Source organism: Aquila chrysaetos, chromosome 6 (genome assembly GCF_900496995.4).
Source record: "Aquila chrysaetos chrysaetos chromosome 6, bAquChr1.4, whole genome shotgun sequence".
Taxonomy (NCBI): Eukaryota; Metazoa; Chordata; class Aves; order Accipitriformes; family Accipitridae; genus Aquila; species Aquila chrysaetos.
Window position 1 is genome coordinate 1,876,876 of NC_044009.1, and position 18,680 is coordinate 1,895,555.

At 43.9% G+C, this 18,680-nt stretch overlaps 3 protein-coding genes across 5 annotated transcripts in view; 2 read left to right on the forward strand and 1 right to left on the reverse strand.

Moving 5' to 3' along the window:
- The window catches only part of LOC115342985 (transcription factor HES-3-like), an 11,090-nt gene extending 4,257 nt beyond the window's left edge, over positions 1-6,833 (forward strand). The window contains exons 4-6 of the mRNA XM_030018324.2: positions 5,119-5,200; positions 5,336-5,501; positions 5,600-6,833. Coding sequence (XP_029874184.1) covers positions 5,119-5,200; positions 5,336-5,501; positions 5,600-5,853 — 502 coding nt within the window. The 3' untranslated portion in view covers positions 5,854-6,833. The remainder of the gene's footprint in view (positions 1-5,118; positions 5,201-5,335; positions 5,502-5,599) is intronic.
- Positions 1-7,597, reverse strand: part of LOC115343226 (transcription factor HES-5-like) — a 26,609-nt gene extending 19,012 nt beyond the window's left edge. Inside the window, exon 1 of the mRNA XM_030018938.1 lies at positions 7,579-7,597. The gene's annotated coding sequence lies outside the window, so the exon portion shown is untranslated. The remainder of the gene's footprint in view (positions 1-7,578) is intronic.
- Positions 7,580-18,680, forward strand: part of PANK4 (pantothenate kinase 4 (inactive)) — a 27,255-nt gene continuing 16,154 nt past the window's right edge. The window contains exons 1-7 of one of the 3 annotated variants that reach the window (XR_003924035.2): positions 7,580-8,036; positions 11,364-11,446; positions 12,312-12,520; positions 14,702-14,885; positions 15,426-15,518; positions 16,967-17,120; positions 18,111-18,292. Coding sequence is in view for 2 of the 3 variants with exons in the window: in XM_030018918.2 (XP_029874778.1) it covers positions 7,877-8,036; positions 11,364-11,446; positions 12,312-12,520; positions 14,702-14,885; positions 15,426-15,518; positions 16,967-17,120; positions 18,111-18,292 (1,065 nt within the window). In the remaining variant the exon portion in view is untranslated. Of the gene's footprint in view, positions 8,037-8,306; positions 8,683-11,363; positions 11,447-12,311; positions 12,521-14,701; positions 14,886-15,425; positions 15,519-16,966; positions 17,121-18,110; positions 18,293-18,680 lie in introns of those variants that run through there. The other 2 variants (XM_030018918.2, XM_041124647.1) reach the window with 2 other exon arrangements.

Genomic DNA, 18,680 nt, shown 5'->3' on the forward strand with positions numbered 1-18,680 from the left:
TGGGTATCTTCTGCAGCTAATGCGTTGCCACCCAAGTAAACCACGTAGTGAATGTCACAGTTGGCAGCATCACTGCAGTTTGTTTAAAACTGACAGCATAAACAGAAAAGAGAAAAGGAAACCAAAGAAGAGCTGCACAAACTGAAGACTGTTGGATTTGAACCCAGTCCCTCTAGTTCTAGGCTAACATGGGACCAGGCCGTCGAAATGACAACTGTGCAAAACTCATGTGAGATCACAGTCAGACTTCTAAGCCCAGAACTCCTGCCACCCATATTGGCATAAATCTGGAGAGACACGGCTACTGTCATTCAAACCACAAGGTCTGATTCTCATTTACACTGAGGCTGTATTACATTACTCTGGCTAGAGTGGGGAAGTCAATCATGCTTAGCTTTTAGCGTACATGAGATTCAGACCTACTGTTTGAAGAGTGGTGTAAGGGAAAGAAGCAGTAAGTGCCTCCTTGCTGGGCAGGGGGAAGAAACCAAACCTCACCAGAAAGCCTCCATTTGCTCCAGGGAGTCAGATCCATGGCTGGTGCAAGCACACTGCTTCTGATTTTCGCCAGCCAAAGACTTGCCTCTCTGGGCTTTAGTCTACCAATTACTTGACAGCTAAAAGCCAGACCTCCGGTTTCACCAATTTTAGCACAGCAAAGGTTATGTTTACAATTTATTAATTATTATCACTTATAATAATTGAACGCAAAGGTTCTTATTGCTCCTCTGTCCCCTGGGGTGACTCTCCCCTGCTCCAACACATTCCCACCCTTAGGGGAGATGTTGTTTATTATGCTGATCCCACAGCCCAGGAATACTCTCCTGACAAAGCCCCTATTAACCTCAGAGTGTGGGCCTGAGTTTCTCAGAGTTTCCCACACTTTCTTCCCTATTTATGACATTCAAAGGGACCACAAAGGAAGCGTGCCTCACAACAGCCCACATTAGTGACGCTTTTTGGCTCTGCATTGTGATGACCAGCAATTCCTGTCCCGATAGACCATCTGGAGAGCTATTTTCCCAAGGAGCACATTGATCGATCAGTATTATGCGAGAGCCCTTTTAAAACTTGGGAACGTTATGCTCTTTGACACTAAATAGGTGTCTCGAGAGGGGTTGTCAGAAAGATTTCAAACCATTTAAGGAAGGCACAGAAAAAATAAAAATCGTAATTATTTCTTTAAAAACACCATCAATAGCATTTGTGAGACACGCTGACAGGAAATGGTCTAAAATAAAAATGCTCTGAAAGTAATATAGAAAGGAAAGCTTTAAGCCATCAAGTTGTGTGCTATAAGGACAGCCACAGACATACAGGAGCATTGCTTTTTAAATCTGCATAACATAGACAATGAAATTCTGGTTTTCTGGACTGTTCCCTGATAGTCCACCTTCCTCCCGACCTGGTGCTACATTGCAATACACTGGGTTCCCCTCCACAGAAAGCTAAGTATCAGATGAGCTAGGAAAGCTGCCAATTGGTATTACAAGTAGTAGCAGCTTTTGTGAAAACTGTGTGTGTAGTTAGTCTGCACCTGGGCTGAAATCACCACCTACAAACCAGAAGCAGAAAGCTCCATGGCCCAGTACGAATTTGCTAGGCTAGCGGTCCTCCGGCTGTTTTGATTTACGGACTATAATGAACACAAGCCTACTGATGATAGTCTTGGGGTTAGCTTTACCTTTCCTGGATCCTCTGCGGTTGCTCCTCAACTCAAAGCAATCTATGGCACACAGATTGTGCACCATATCTCAGGGTCAAAGGGTGAGCAGCTACAGTTGGAGACAATTAACATGGTGGTTCTTGCCTTAGGAAAAGCTAGGATTCCTGCCTGACATGCAAGGTCTGTTAAGTACATTGACAGTTGTTGGCAGATTTCTGTTTCCCCTTACACGCTTCAATATCTACACCACATGAGAGTGGAGACACCTCCCTGTTTTCACGTGTGATTCTGAAGACTGCATCTGCATGACGCAACTCATGACTGTGATGTGATTTATAGAGAAACAAGGCCACTAAGAAAGCAAGCCTCTTTGTCCACAGCATCGCTGTCATGTCTCAAGAGCGGGTCCAAATTTCACACCATCCTCCAAAGGAGGGAATTATTGCATCACATTGTTTAGTCAACTCCACGTTTCGCAATTTGGGGGATTTGTTTCTTTTAATCCTTCATTCCAAAACCAGGGAAACCCCTGCTTCTGAGCCTCAGGCAATCTTTCATTCTGGCTCTGCAGCAACAGTCAGGGAGAGGCACAAACTTCTCCCATGGATATGAAAGACAGCGACAAGGATTTGGATCACAAATGTGTTTCAGTGGGACAGACTATTGCACTAACAGCTGAATTTTTAAAAGGCCCAAACTGAGCAAACTAGTTACAGTCTTTTAACAAAGAGCAACCGGACTGCCTACAGCACAGGATTTCTTTTCCTTACCGAAATCCTTGCAGGAGGTGCATTCTGCACCCAGTTCCATAACCAATATATTCTAGGGACAGCCTTAGTCTAGACAAGTTATTATTTTGAAGCATCAGTTGGGAAATATTGTTGCCATTAAGTTTTCAGGCTTTAATAATCAAACCAAACAGGGTGGGGAAGGCGGTGGGGGGAATATTTGTTTCTCTTTTATCCATCAGCAGTATACAGCAGGTAGGTGAGGCAGGCGAGGGGGGAACTGAAGATTTGCTCTCTTTTCAACTAACAGAGAGAGGGGGAGAGAAGCTGGGAGTTGGTGAGCCCAGAGGGCTGTTGTTTTGTGCGCTTGCTGCAAGGCAGCATGCCTGGTTCACCATTCACATCAGATGGTGCGAGTCCACAGTTCCGAGGATTTCCCACATTGCCCCATTCACAGTGTTAAACTGTCAACAAAAGAAGTGTGCCTCTGTGGGTCCTGAGAAGAAAGCTAACGCCTGCTGCACCATCTGCCCAGCACTTAAAGGAAGGGATAATGCTTTAATCAGTGGGAGTTGGTTTAGCCCTTTGGAGTCCAGGGGCATTGTGCTGGGGATAGGATGGCATTATTTAAAACCACTCATTTCATATTTCCAGAACTGAAAATTGGGTCAAAGCTTCCCTCCCATCTCACTGGGCCCGCTGCTGCTGCAAACATATTCCATCCCATACGGTGCGTGGCAGGACCTGCTGTCCATTCCATCTCATGTGACCCCTGAGAGAGACGCACAAAGCCCTGTGCTTGACTTCAAGCTCCAATAATGGCAAAAGTACAGGCAGCCAGGGACTGCCCTGGCTGCAAGTAATACTGCTGATTACAAGCTGACAAAATAATTCGGGGAACTGATTTTGAATAGGACTCGTACTGCCTATTCAATTACAGGTTTTTGACAACCATCAACAATTGAAATTGTTACACCCTAAGCGATCCATCTAAATGTAAAATGTCTTTGGGCTGGGAAGGGAGGAGGGGAGAATGGCAGACCTATGAAAATCACTGCTGTGAGAAGCCAGGAAGTTAAAAGGGGCTTTGTAAGCTTCAGATTAATAACTAGTTACAGGATCATCCTTTGCAGGATCATATCCTTTTATGCAACAACCCTATGTCTGCTGGAACATGTTGCTATCTATGGACCCACAGACACAGGTTTTGGCCCTGGCTTATCGAGAGGGATGCTGAGGGCAGGTGAAAGAGGCTGACTGCAGTTGGCAGTGAAATGAAAGGTTTCCTTTCTGGTTTTGAAAGGCAGACACAGGAAATAGGTAGGGTTTTCATGAATATTGTTGTAGTAAGAAATAGATATTAAAAAACTAACATCCCCAACCTGCTAGCCTATTAGCGATAACCTAGGTTTACTCCCTGTTCTAGGCCCTGACCACGGAGCATGCATTAAGGAAAAAGAAAATTATGCCCACGCACGACTCCCCTTAAACCCACAGACCTCCACACGCTACAGCTGAAACAGATGTACCATAAAGCATAACTGTGAATTTGTCAATATGAGGCCTCACATGCTTAACTGACAGATCTTAAATGTGACTAGCTTTGTATTGGATTGTGCTGGGGGGGGGGGGGGGGGGTGAGGGGGGTGGGCAGTAGACCTGGAGTAGGCAACCTAGAACAGCCTGAAAAAAATATCTCAAAAAGGCAGCTTTAATCCTGGATCCTATCTGGTCCTTTCCACTTCATTACCTGTGTTCATTGCAATACACGTGGCACATATACTGAGAAAGCCCAAGATTGAACAGAGCCACAGGATACCCTAGCACCTGCATTTACATTCTGCAAGTGGGATAACACAAGCAAAGTAATAGACAAGAATTGACTTTTCACTGCATCGCAGTTGTCTGTAAAGGGAAGATATATTTAGGTGCTTTACATGGAGACTCAGGACCAAGGGAACAGTAAGGCATTTACAAAGTGGCATGAAATTAAATAGGACATGTTCGGGAAAGGCATCATAATCATTACAAGTCACGGGCTGCTGTAGGAAAGCCCAGATTACCCAAACAAAAGCAAGGAAGAGCTCTGAATATAACTTATAGAGGGACTTTGAGTATTTAAACAATGGAGAGGAAAATATTTCAAGGTAACTGCTTAGCACAGATTGTTTTAAGGGTTCTTCCCTCGATTTTAGTCTCTAGTTGTCTGAAAATTATCTGGTACTGTATTCATCTAAGCATGGTTTAACGTCAATGAAAGGGTTTAGTCCCTCTAATTCTGCATCTTTTCCTTTTCAACCTTTCTTGGTCATGGGCACAGAGCATTATCTCTTCCTGGGATCAGTCTTCTGTGCTTAATTTCACCACAGCCTGGGAAAAGGCAGCACATTGAGATGTTGACATTCCCAACATCAGGCAGAAGTTTGATTATAATGACGGCAAACGCTTTCCCACGTTCCTACCCCAGCGCCGTAATGCCAAGCCCTATTGTGTCACACACTCCCCAGTCCACCTGCTCCTTTGGGAGCAGGGTATTATCCCCAGGCAATTCACAGTCAATTTGCCATGCTGTAATAGATGCTTTCTTTATTGTCCCAGGGCATGCATGGATTGGCTATCGACTGTGGGAAACTCAAAGTCGCTTAGGACCCATACATTTGTATGCAGCCACTGCGTATAAATAGAGGAACTCCCGGCTCCCTTCTCCACCCGCTAACCAGCAAGCTCTGAGCTGAAATCAGCACTTGGGATAATGGCACCCAGTGCTCTCTCCCTGGAAATCCTAACGCCCAAAGAGAAGAACAGAGTAAGTATCTGCTGTCTCTGTCACCGCGAGGGCAAAGAGCTGAGAAGGGCTGAACCCCTTTAGCAGCAGGTTCTATAGAGATGGGAAGGGGAAAGTTTTCACTGCTAACTGTCCTCTTCCCATTTTGTGTTACAGCTCAGGAAACCCATTGTAGAGAAACTGCGTCGCGATCGGATTAACAGCAGCATCGAGCAGCTGAAACTGCTCCTGGAGAAGGAGTTTCAGAGACACCAGCCCAACTCCAAGCTGGAGAAAGCCGACATCCTGGAGATGACTGTCAGCTACCTGAAATACAGCCGAGGTGAGTACATCCCCCGATCACGCTTGCTGCCCTTACTTTCAGGCAAAACTCCAGTCTGAGTCTCCCTGTGTAACACTTCTCCTCTTCTGCCCTTGCAGCTTTTGCAACATCTGCCAAAAGCCTACAGCAGGATTATTGCGAAGGGTATGCCTGGTGCCTCAAGGAAGCTCTGCAATTCCTGTCTCTCCATTCAGCAAACACAGAAACGCGGATGAAGCTGATCTGCCATTTCCAGAGGTCGCAAGCGGTGTCTAAGGACTCTGGTTCTTCTTCTGCACCCACTTCCACCCACCAGCCTCCTGCAAAACAAGCAGCACTGAAACCCTCCTGCAGCCTCTGGAGGCCTTGGTAGGCCAAAAGTACGCTTATGTGTTTCCTGGACATTTGTTCGTATTCCAGAGGAGATCGTGACTTGCTACGCAAGTCCCCCCACTCCTCTCATGAGTAGGGAAGAATGTTTTCCTTTTGTAGAGCATTACTATGCTTGGATGTCTGCTTCCCTTCTTCCAGAAGGACCGAAACGATCCCACCAAGTGGAGAGAAAGTTATTCTAAAAGAATGTGAGATGTAATCCTCCTGCTAGGATGACTGAGAGGAGTTGTTCAGAGAGGAACACCGACTGTTCTTAACCTTAGTGAGGTTGTACGTGTACATCTGTTGAGAAAGCAGTAACTTCTAAGATGTTCAAGCTAGTATTTTCAAAAGTGTCTGTTCAGGAGGAGCCCTTTCCTCTGACCTGCCCCACTTGAGACTCCTAAGTGTCCCAAGCTACCCACACCAGTCCTGCCCGGCTGCAGCTGTAGCCGCGGGGGCCCAGGGTGTCTCAAGCAGAGCAGCTAGTCTAACCGGACACGTTTGAAAACCTAGCTTTCCTATGGGTGCCATAATGGGTTCTATAATATTTGTAGTCTGTATTGAGCATGCTCCGAAAATGGTTAAAACCATAACTCAAACTACGTAGAGGAGATTCCTCAGGATGTCTTGCTCACAAAATCAGAGTATTGTTTGTGAGGTTCAGGATACGTATGCCTTTTATAAAGGCAAAAGCTCATTTTTATATCCTTATAGGAAAGAAAGTTACGGCTGTGTTGTCGATTTTACAAGAAATATTTATCGAAGTCTTTCATGAAAGGCAGGTGTACAAATTATATTTACTCTTTGGTACCCTACCACCAGGGGAGAATGTGAATTCCTTACTGTCCTTGGAGGATGCTATGGCATGTTATGTGTGAGCCGCACCAATTGTATAACCTGTGCCAGAAATTATCTTGAACTTCAGAAGTTGCAGAAACTTTTAACAGTACAAAAATAAATAAAAATCTAGTTAATAAATCCAGCAAGTTATTCTTTCTTGAGCAGTTCGCATAGCTGATTTCCCTGCGGTCCCTGGCGTTAGAGGACACGAGACAAAGATTCCGGTAAAAGTAAAGATATTCAGAGCTGGTATTTAATGGCCTCACCAGTTTTGCGTCCAGTGGGAACCCCTGCAATGCCGCTTTCCACAGCAGGGAACATACACAGCTCCGAAATATCAGACCCCAGCTCCCTCAATGCGAGATGAAAATAGGGGGCACGCCTAAACCAACAAATCCTCTGGAAATTTAAGAGCCCGGAGACTTGTCAAGAAAGGTCACAGCGAGGGTGAACTCGGGGAGACCCGTGCCCGACTCCCCAAAACCACAAAGTCTTGATTATCGGGTACAGCCCGCCAAGGCACGTCACCCGACACCTCGCGCTCTCGTGCCGCGCACCCCACTCACGAAACAGCCTGAAACGCAGGGAATTTAAACCTTTTTTTTTTTTTTTGTCTAAAGGGCAGACGCCCACAGCTGCCCAACTGCACGCCTGCGTGACGCGCGGGTCAACACAGCTGACGTCAAAAGCAGCGCCGCCCTTGCCAGTCGCACGGCTGAGGCAAAAACTGCCAGGGGACCGTGGGCTTGGACGTCTCCCGTGGGGTGGGGGGGGGGGGGGGGGGGGGGGGGGGCCGAGGCTGACCGAGCCCCGCCGCACCGAACCGGCGGCGAACGGCTCCGCCGCTTCCCTCACGGTCCCCTCACGGTCCCCGCCCTCTCACCTCTCTGACGTCACTTCCCCTCCAGCGAACGGCCGGCCGGGCTTCTCCGCCGCAGGCCGAGGCTGACCAAGCCCCGGGGCTGAGGGGGGGTGGGGGTCTCCCCTTAGCTTTGAGGCCCCACTCGCGTTCGCGGCGCGTCGTGCCGTGACACTCGCCCTCGCCGCCCCCCCCCCCTCGGGGCCGGCGGGCCGGCGGGCGGGGCCCCCGCGCGTGCCAGCGGGCGGGGCCGGCTGCCGCCTCATTCGCATAATCTATGCGCCAGCCTTGTTAGCATGCAGATGTATGCGCATGCATTTGCATGCCGATGAGGCCAGGCGAGGAGTGGGTCGCGTTCAAAATGGCGGAGCGGGGCGGGCGAGGGAGCGGCGGTCACGGCAGTTTGGACAAGAGCATCACCCTCCCGCCCGACGAAATCTTTCGCAACCTGGAGAACGCCAAGCGCTTCGCCATAGACATCGGTAACCGGGAGGGAACCGCGGGGAGGAGGGGGCCGGCGGGGAGCTGGGGAGGGGGGGGGGGGGGGGCGATGGTCGAGGAACGGGCGGCGGCTCTCGCCCGCTGAGGGGACGCGCGGGGCACGCTGGGAAATGTAGTCCCCCGAGGCTCCCGGGCCGGCGAGGGACCCCGCAGGCCGCACTACAACTACCGGCAGGCACCGCGGCGGGGGAGGCGGCGCGGGGCACGACGGGACCGGTAGTCCCGCCGCCCGGCGGTGGCGAGGCGGAGGCGGGGAACGGCACTACAAGCCCCAGCGTGCCGCCCGCGGCTGCTAACGGGCCGCGGAGGGAACCGGGTTAGCGACAGCCTGGGGCTGTCCTTGGCGGCGAATGGGGGGGGGGGGAGACGCAACCCCAGCGGGCCGTCCTGCCCAAAGGGGAACGGGGCCCCGGGTGAGAGGACGAGGCACCGGGACCAGCGCCGGTTGCCCTAGGCCCGACTGGGGAGCAGCGCTGCGGATCCCCCCCCCCCCGACCGACCCTCGGTAGCTGGCCCCGGCGAGCAGGGAGCTGTGTTTGCTCCTGGAACGGACCTGCAAGATGAAGGGGGGCTGGGGAGAGCTGCTTTTCCACCCGCCCTGGCAAAGCAGGGTGGCTGCAGAGATGAGTGGGTTTGGCGTGGATCGGGGCGGGGGCCTGTAACAGCAGCTGGCAGCACTTGCTTCCTCAGTCACCCCCAGAAACACCCCACGTCCTGTGCGTAAAGCCTGAGAACATAACGCCTCTAGGTGTACAACAGCCTGCACCAAGGGACAGATGGAGTCATGCACCTCAAAGTGAGACCCAAGCACCGCAGCAGGGAGCTGTGCTGGTGGAGGGGGGCCGTGCTGGGACACAGCTGAGCTAAGCCTGTTAACAGTAGTTTCACCTGTGCAGGGATTAGCATTCCTTCTGTGGAGAGCTGCAAAACCAAAAATGCCAGCGCACACACTTCACTTCTCTTTCGCAGTTACTAGGTTAGTGGAACTATTTAGTAGGAAAGCTGGAAGAAAGTGTTCTTCAGCCACAGTACCGTGTGGTACTGGTGCAAGCCTCCATTCGTCCTCTGGCTAACACCACTCTGGGTGGTGTAGACTCACTGTGTAGTGGGAAGAATATACGCACCATAATATACAATCTTGTCATATCACAAATCTGCTTAACTCCTTCAGAAGCTACTTGTTTCATGCCTGTTAAAATAACAGCTGGAATCGGTCCTTTCTGTGGGTCAGAGTGGAATTAGAGTTGTGGGATTAGTTATAAAGCCTAGTTACATGTCTCAGCTGGTGTTCTGAACGGATTTAAGTCTTTAAAAACTGGGAGAGGAAGGGGAGAATGTGTAAAGCTTTACATAGCATTTATCTGGTGGTAAATTAATTGCTGAAGCACATTTATCATTATCAGTGTTGTACATTCCAACACAAGCTTCGTGATTCTTCTACTTAGAGGTTTGGAAGGAAGCTTTTCCTCATAGCACAAAGCTACTGAGTTTAGTTTTTTTTAAAAAAAAAAAAAAAGCAAGCCAAGAAGAACCTCACCTTTAAGCAATAAGCTAGCAGAACAGAGTTTGGATTTTGTTTACCAGAAAATTTAAAGCATTAGCTAGTACACTGAAATAAGACCCAAGGTCAGGAAAACTTTACTGCTTTTGTTACTGTAAGTGTCTGTCAGTGACCGCTCAAAGTTGACGTCACTTAAATTTTGCTGGAGAAAGCCACCTATTTTTCTCCTACAGGTTGCAAAAATTTTCCTGTTTATTTGAGCACTATGGAAGAGGTGAGAGTACTGTTATGAAAGCAAAGCTATAAGCATTAGCTGATTATTTTTCACTTGCCTATGCTGTATTTCTTGATTACGCTTGTTTTATAAAGGCAGCAGAATGTAGGGCCACTGAATTTAGCCATTATGTTATGATCTAACATTGCCAGGTTTTTATTTACTGTTGGGACTTTAATTTTAACCCAGTAGTTGGTCATGATTACATCCTGTCTTGTATGCAGTGTGTTCTATGAGATGCATGGTAAGGTTGCTGAAGGGGGTGATATGCCAGATCTTTGGCAAGAGGCAAGTAATGCATGCAGACTTAAATTCAACTACACATTAGGCCTGTAGCACTGAGAGATATGGACGACCTGACTGCCTTGTGCTCCTGTTCTGAGAGCATGGATGAAAAGTTAGAACTGACTTTCTGTCCAGATAAGGGTGGTTATAGTCTGCAGCCCAGGCTACTTTTTATGTCAAGTTAAAATTAAGGGTTTTTCTCCAACAGCCAAAGCCACTTAGAGGTTGATGAAGCAAACAGATACCTTAATAAGATCCTGATACTCAGGAGTGGTTGAAGAGGCATTTTTCTTTCTGAAGGGGAAAAAAAAGTTAGAAACTTAACAAAAATAAGCAGGCTTTGACAGCCTCCTACTTTCAGGCTCAAATATCTGCTTGATTAAGATACCGGAGGTATCGGAAGCACCAGCAGGTACTGGTTTGGCCTAAGGAAAATCAGTTAGTGGAGTTATTCAGTCTAACTTCATAAATTCACTTCTGCAGGTCAGAGGCCAAGACAGCACAGATAGGGCAAGTGGTTAAGTTCCATTTCAAGATGAGAGTTGGAAGTTTTATTGTCTTGATGTAAGCGGACTCAAGGCCTGAAGAGGGCGATGAGGCTGGTCTGCTCAGACTTGCATGTTGGCTAGTATCACTAACTGGTATGCTTGAGGAACATCATTCAAGTGTTCTTTACCCCAAAGCCAAGAATAATCTTGCAAAATAGTTTTTTGTACTGAATAGAGTCATCTTCTAAGCAGCTATGAATGTGTAGCTTGTCCTTGGAAGCAGGTTAAGAATATTTACCTAAGTGTTCCTGGTGAAACACTTTTTGATTGTGCATATGGCAATGCATTGCTCAGTTGTGGCAAACCTATTTATAAAATCCTCTTAAAAGCAGCAGATTTGGGGGTTTCTATAAAGAATTTTCATACAAGATAAATAACAGTGATACATGCACTAGCCTAACCAGTTAAGAACTTCCACTTATTTCTGCTCATCTTCAGTCATCCCCACATCAGTTGGGCATAAGCTCAGCTTGTGGAGCTTTTCTCATAAGTAGCGCATCTAGAGTTAACCATGCCAAATCAGTTTCTAGACAAGGGTTCTTTGGCTCTCTGCATTATGCATTTAGCTTAATTATATCTGGCTTTAGCTGAGGAGATATTAAAACCCAAGAACTTTTTGGTCAAGCATACATAAACATAAGTTAAATTCTTTGCTCTAAGGTAAGGCATTAATCATAACTTGTCATCTTTTTATTAATAGGTGGTTCATTAACCAAGTTGGCTTATTATTCAACTGTGCAGCACAAAGTGGCAAGAGTGAGATCCTTTGATCATTCTGGAAAGGTGAGAATTATATCATTAATCAGTTGCACGCAGTTGACTCCTAAGAGTGAAGTACTGGACTGGCTTCTCACTTTAGAACAGACTTCATCTGAAACCCATCTAGTAACTTGTTCTATATAAAACTTTAACTAGAACTTCCTTATAGTTTAAGTATGACCTTCTGTAAGTCTGTTGTTCTGAAGTTGTCACAATTGAAATGTTTATTTTCAACACACATTCTAGTATGTACTGACGCTTACAGCCATCCCTAAGCATTTGTACTGCAGCTCAGATGAGTACGTGGCTCCTGTTAATAACTCTTTGCTACGTTCCAGGGGAAATTAGCCGTTAGCATGGGTTTGGCAATTATTTTTGCTTTGCAAGCTTAATGTAGCTCTAGATCTAAACTCATGTGATGATACATCATACACGTTCTCTTTACTGAAAGACTGATTGCAGGGCTTCAGAGTTGTGCAGCCCAGGCACAGGCAAACTCGGTTACATTCCTTACCTTCTTGGAAGTGCTCGTATGACCAGTTAGTGTTTGAAATAGTTATTTTCTAGACAGATAAATTCAGTACTTTTTGTAAGGAACCCATACTCCCATGTAAACTTAACTTTACTCATACAGAGATATTTCATTCATGTCTAATACATGGGAGAATTGATTATATTCTCAGCTTACAGAGAACTAAGATCTGTTGAAACTGTATTCTTCTTTGAAAGTAGCTTGGAACGTTATGTTGCTTGGGGTGTTTTTAATATCATTAACACAGTGTCAAGGCAAAGGAAGCACAGGTATTGATGTTCAGTAGTTTAGCATATAACCTTGTTTCTCGAGGAAGGATTTTGAATGATCTATAAGAAATTCTTTTCTCTTTTAAAGGACATAGAAAATGAACCTTTGTATGAAATATCGGTTCAGGAGGAGATTACAGCTCGACTTCACTTCATTAAATTTGAAAACACTTATATTGAAACCTGCCTAGATTTCATCAAAGACCATCTTGTCAATACAGAGACAAAAGTCATCAAAGCTACAGGTGGTGGTGCCTATAAATTCAAAGATCTTATTGAGAAGAAATTGGGGTTGAAGTAAGTGGAACTGTTTAAACTTAGTTATAGGAGTATTCTTCTTCTTTGATGACATTTTAGTAGGCTAACTTTCCACTTTGCCCATCTGCCCTCAAAAGCCATCTGCAGCACAAGAGTGCAGCAGTAGAATGTGTGCATGCATCTTGGTCAGACCAGGCTGACTCGCCTTGTTAGTGAACATAAGCTGCCAGAAGATAAACCGTATCAGTAACTGACACAGTAGAGGTGTAGGAATAGAGCCAACAGACAGGAACACAGGGTCCAGGAAAAAGACGGTAACAAGAAGAAAGCAAGGTATTATCACAGCTTTTTTTTCTATAAAGGATCTAACTTGCACCTACTCCATTTTCAAGTTAAATTAGTCTCAATTATGATAATGGTTTTTACTTTTCACCTCTCAACTAGCAGTATTTCAGTGATGGGACCCTAGCTATCAGTAGCATGCTTTGGATATACCGTTGAACTCTACTGGAATAGACACCCAAATACACAAAAGCTACAATGAAATACACAAAACCAATAAAATGAAGTAATATTTGAAATAAAGTAGTAAGTAGTTAGTAAATTCATTACTAACAAGAATTTTAATTGGGAATCTTTGATCAGCTACTGTGATGAGGTGCGTTTAAGTGCGTCAGTCTTTCTACTTTAAGGATGAAATTCACAAGGCGACTTCATTATTACAAGCCAAAATATTGCTGGCAAACACTTTTCTTTCCTGGATGTATCTAATCCCTGTAGTTGCCTGGGTTCTCCAGTTAGAGTTCCAAAAGCTTCTAACGTTTTTCTGTGCATGCTCAGAAGTGGGTAATTAATATGATGTAGTAGCTAACTGTATAGCTCCTACCTAAACTTCATACAGAAGCATAGGATTGCAGGAGACTAAAGGGCAGTCTCATGAATTTACAGCCTCATAAATTTACCATGCTATCAAACACCCTATGTTAAGAAGCTGCTGTAAGTATAGATAAAAAATATCATTAATTTACAGCAATATAAAACATTACCTGATGTTACTGGGGAGACCTTCAAGGCACCTCTCACGCTGTAACTCTATGTAATACATTCTTCAGTTTCTGAGGTACTGTGTTCATCCTCTTTTATACTACTTTTGCAAATTACTTTCTTCTGATAGGTAGGATTCTGTTAACTTTTTTTCAAGCCAGCCTACATCAGTACCTTATTGGCTGTTACTAAAAATCAGTTAATTGAGACAAGGAGGCAGTTCTCCCCCTTTTCCTCATGTGGTGCACCTGGGTTTTGTTTCTTTGAGGTTTTTTGGTCATGACATACTTAATTGGTCCACAGGCCCAAAAAGCAGCACCTTCTCCATCCTGACAAACTTAAAGCATTCTGTGTTAATTCAGATTTGTATTTGTGCTTTGTTCATGTGTTTTCAACAAGGCTTATGATATTTCATGTAAGAAATTTAGTATATTTCATTTAAGAAAATAAATAAGTAACAATAAATCAGTAACAATAAGTAACAATAAATCAGTAACAATACATAAGACATAGAAGTTTACAGAAGTCAGTAAGTGTTAGCTGACTTAACTACATCGTTCATCTTATCTAAATTATGTATTGTGTTCCCAGACTCCATACTCGGGATATATACTGTTGTGAATGCTATTATTCTTGTGAGAAGTCTTTTTTTCCCATGTTTCGTAATCCCAGCAGTAGGGTTCTCGCAGTCACTTTAATCTGTCATAAACAGGTGCTGAAATGTTGAGGGGGCCCTTTTTTCCTTTATTGAGAAGGAAGGGGAAGAGCAATAGAAAATGTTAGGAAACTGTTTTGTTAGGTTAATTTCCAGATAAGTTTCTTGACCTACCTTATTGCACAGGTGCACATATACTTGTGCTAGCACCAGGGCACCAAAGAGGCAGTGTAAATAAGCAAACAGGGGAGCAGGATTATTTTTAATGACAGCATGATTAATGTAAGATTAAAGTTACTGTGTAACTACAGTCTAACTTCGGACTCTGTGTTCTGGCATAGAAGGTGAACATCTGCAGATGTAGGTTTCATGTTTTAAGAGATCTGGACTTTTGCCATGTGGTGTGGGCTACTATCTCCTCTTTGTAAAGTCTTTAAAAACTATTGTTCTAAAAGCATACGTGCTTATCAATAGGACTGTGAAGTTTACGTAAGGGTTTTTTTTCTCCTCCTTCCCCTCAGAGTAGATAAAGAAGATGTAATGACCTGCCTAATTAAAGGATGCAACTTCGTGCTAAGGAACATACCCCATGAAGTGTTTGCATACCAGAAAGACTCAGATACAGAGTTCCGATTTCAGACAAACCACCCAAATATTTTCCCCTATTTACTGGTGAATATTGGCTCTGGGGTTTCTATAGTGAAGGTGAGTGGTTGCTAAAATGTTTTATTGTTGAATTTGATAAAGGCGATCTGAAACATCTTACTGTTTTAGATTTGTAGTTGTTTCTTCCTGGGTACTACAAAGTTCAGAAAGAAAATAATGATTTTTTTTTTTTTTTATTTCCATTTCGTACGGAGTTATGAATGCTTTTCCATTCACTGCCATAGTTTCTTTTTAGTCACATTTATTTTGGTGTTTAGAAAAGTTGTTACATTAACAGATGAGGACAAAGGCTGTCAGTTCAGAGTGATTTTTAATATTTGTTTGTTTGTTTGTTTTGGTACACTGTTGAGGGGACCAAATTTTGGCCAAGAATTAAATACAAAGATTTCAGAAACTGCTTGTGCTATAAGTATTTGGAACATGCACCTCTGGAGAGCTTCTCACCTGATATTTACACAATTAATAGTTTCACCTACACTAATTCCACTGTTCAAAAAGCCCCACACGCTCTCATATCTGACCGTGTGCTTATAGTTATAATAGGACTTTCTAGACAAATCTGTCCTGTTTTATTGACAGGTAGAAACAGAAGACAAATTTGAATGGATTGGAGGGAGCTCAATTGGAGGTGGAACCTTCTGGGGTCTTGGAGCACTGCTCACAAAAACAAAGGTATCAAAGTGTCAGTTTTAAGGGGCGTGGGATTAAATGACATGCTAAGAGGAAGCTGGAAATGTTGGAATGCCAAACCCTTTGAATGGGGAGAAATAATTATTTTAAGTAATGTTTGTATGGGAAACCAGAAGTCCAACATTAGTGTACTAGAAGATGAAAAAGATTATGTCTGCCTCTTAGGGGGTTTTACCTTTTATTCAAAGAATTGTTGCCCTTGTGCAGAAACAGAACAGGCAGTTCTGCAATGCTCAGGACAATTTTAATACTCTCCATTAGGTGCTTGTGGTCCTAGACTGTTAGATGATAAGGCTAAGTCCCTGGCTTATGTTCATATTTTTGATGCTTCTGATGCATAAAAGGAAGCTTTAAATGCAAAAAGATAACAGTAGAATATAGGGGCAAAAATGATAAGGTGCTCATCAGTGGCAAAACAGTAATCCTACTTGGGGCTCAAGGAGTTTGCCAGCAAGGACAAGTAGTGTCTAGAATGCAGAGAATAGCCGCCTCAAAGTGGCCTGTTAATTTTCTGTACTCTTTTTCAACATTAAATGCCTGCCTAGTTCCTGCAATGTTATCTGCAGAAGCAAAGCAGAGAGCGCCCAATTACTGCAAAATGTCTGGGAGTAGAGAGAAGGAATTCTAACTCTCTTCATTACACATCACGGTTTCAGGGGTTTGTCACTTAAATCCTAGGTTGGTGATCTGCCAGAATAAGGCCTGATTTAGTACTGCTCTGCCTAACTCAGCTCTTAAATCATGCTGGTTTTTTCCTGTCTCAAAGACCCATGTGGCTTAAATAGGTGTCCCTAAATGTCAGCGGTGTAGAAAAAGCTAGAGTTACATATGCACCAAATGAGAAAATGTCAAAGGGAAGACCCATACTCGCAATATTTTGTTTGATGCTTTTAAAAAAAGAAATCTTAGAACATGACAATGTCTGCTCTTAATTTTCTCTGATTTTGTAGAAGAAATTAGGGTTAATGCAAGCTTAATTTCAGGGACGTTAATGCATTTCTGCAACAGTAAAGGCAGACTTAGTCTTTTGGTTTTTAAATATTTTTTTCTTATGCTTCAAGAAGACATAATTCTGTTTGCTCTTAGTTACTGTGTTTCTGACTTCAATCCAAGATAAGAGATGCGTGAGGCTTCTGACTATTTTATATGTGCTGATCCATCTCTAGTTTTCAGGGTTAATTCAACAAATTATTTGCAGATAACTGCAGAGGACAGTTGTGCTTTTCATCGTTAAAGGAGCTCCACTTAAGATCAGTGTCTGGATAAGTCCTTAAAATTGGAAATAATGTATCTGTTGTTGGCAGGGTTGATTCTAAGACAAGCCAAAACCCCTGGTTTTGCTCAGCAAAGATGCTGCAGAACTCTGGGTTTATGGGCAAGGTTCTCTGGCTGTCCAGGAAAGCTAGAGTAATTCTGTTTCTCATCCTCAGAAATTTGATGAATTGCTGCAGCTTGCTTCAAAGGGACAGCACACAAATGTAGACATGCTGGTGAAAGATGTGTATGGAGGCGCCTACCAGACCCTGGGGCTAAGTGGAAATCTGATAGCTAGCAGCTTTGGGAAATCTACTACAGCAGATAAAGGTATTGGTATATATAAAAAATCTACCCAAGATTTGCTATACAGTTAATACTTTATATTGCCTGTCAGCATGGATTTGCTCCTTGTGCTAGCTTCCCGTGAACAATTAAATGGATGGAAAAATAGTTGCCAGCTTCATCAGCAGAAACATATCTTGCCTTATCCATTTCCCTATGTTATGCATGCTGGGCTGAGAGGGGACTTGAAGCACTGCTTGAGTTGCTTGAGTTATTTGGAATTGTTGTTTGAAACTAATGAGAAGAAGAAATGCAACCATCTCCTCTGGCCCTTGGGAATCTGATATTTATAATGATCTAAGAGGTAGAGCTGGAAAATAACCACCAGTCCTTTCCATGATCTTGCTTACATGTGTTTTGCCTGCACAATATTATATTGATTAAAAATATTATATAGTGCTGCCTTATAAGCAGGCATTCAAATTTTCAATTTGGGATTGCATCAGTCTAGGCAAATGACAAAAATAGCTGTCTAGTTAGCCCAATGTTAATTCGTTCCTGTGGGAAATATAAGTGGCTTTCTTGAAAGGACCTTTCCAGAAAAGGACCTATGGCAGTGATTTACTGTAATTTGCAGTTTTATTTGCAGTATTATAATAAAATGCTTGCAGTGTATCTCAGGTCAGGATGGATGGATGAACCATCATCTGTGATTCCTAGAAAGAAATGGAGTTCTTGCCATTTGCTGCTGCCTTTCAAGCAGGTTTCTTTCAAGCAACATTTCACAGAGGCTTAGTGTTTTTTTCATGGTATCTTCAGTCAAATACACACACCTTGTTGTCTGAAGTACCTTTTTTATAAAAGATTTTTGGCCGCGGGGGAACACCTTTCTTCTACATGCATAAAGAGATTGGTCAAACTGCGTTTTGTTGGTTTTTTTTTTCCCCCAGCTGTAAGCTATCTTTTAGAAAAGTACAGTCCATTTGAGCATTCTTCAGCTGTGTTTAATTTGGTTTACTCTTTCTTTCCTTTAAGAATTTTCCAAAGAAGATATGGCAAAAAGTTTACTACATATGATCAGCAATGACATTGGTCAACTCGCCTGCCTCCATGCCAAACTCCATAACTTAGATAAAATATATTTTGGAGGATTCTTTATTCGGGGTCACCCTGTTACTATGCGCACAATAACCTACAGTATCAACTTCTTCTCCAAGGTAATGAAAACAGAGATTTTCCTAATAGCAGAGTCACGTGTTTAGTTATCTTTCTAGGTTGTTGTGAGACTTTAATAAATGAATTTGCACATGAAGTAAGCTTAGAGGGCTGCTGTTTAGGTAGGTAAGGCAGGGCTATAAAGATCTCTAGTGGGAGGGGTAAAATCAATGTGAAATGCCTGGAAGTTCTGTCTGGCCTCTCTTTCTCTCTCCCTCCCTCCCTCTCTCTCTTTATTATTATTTTTTGATTGACAGTCTGTCTTGTAGCTGCCAAGTAATGAGTTTTCACTATTTTCTTAGATAGCTGCCATTGTTATTCAATTCCTCTTGCTGACTTGCATCTATTTCTTTTCACCCCTTAGGCTATGCAATGTGGGATTGTTCTGCT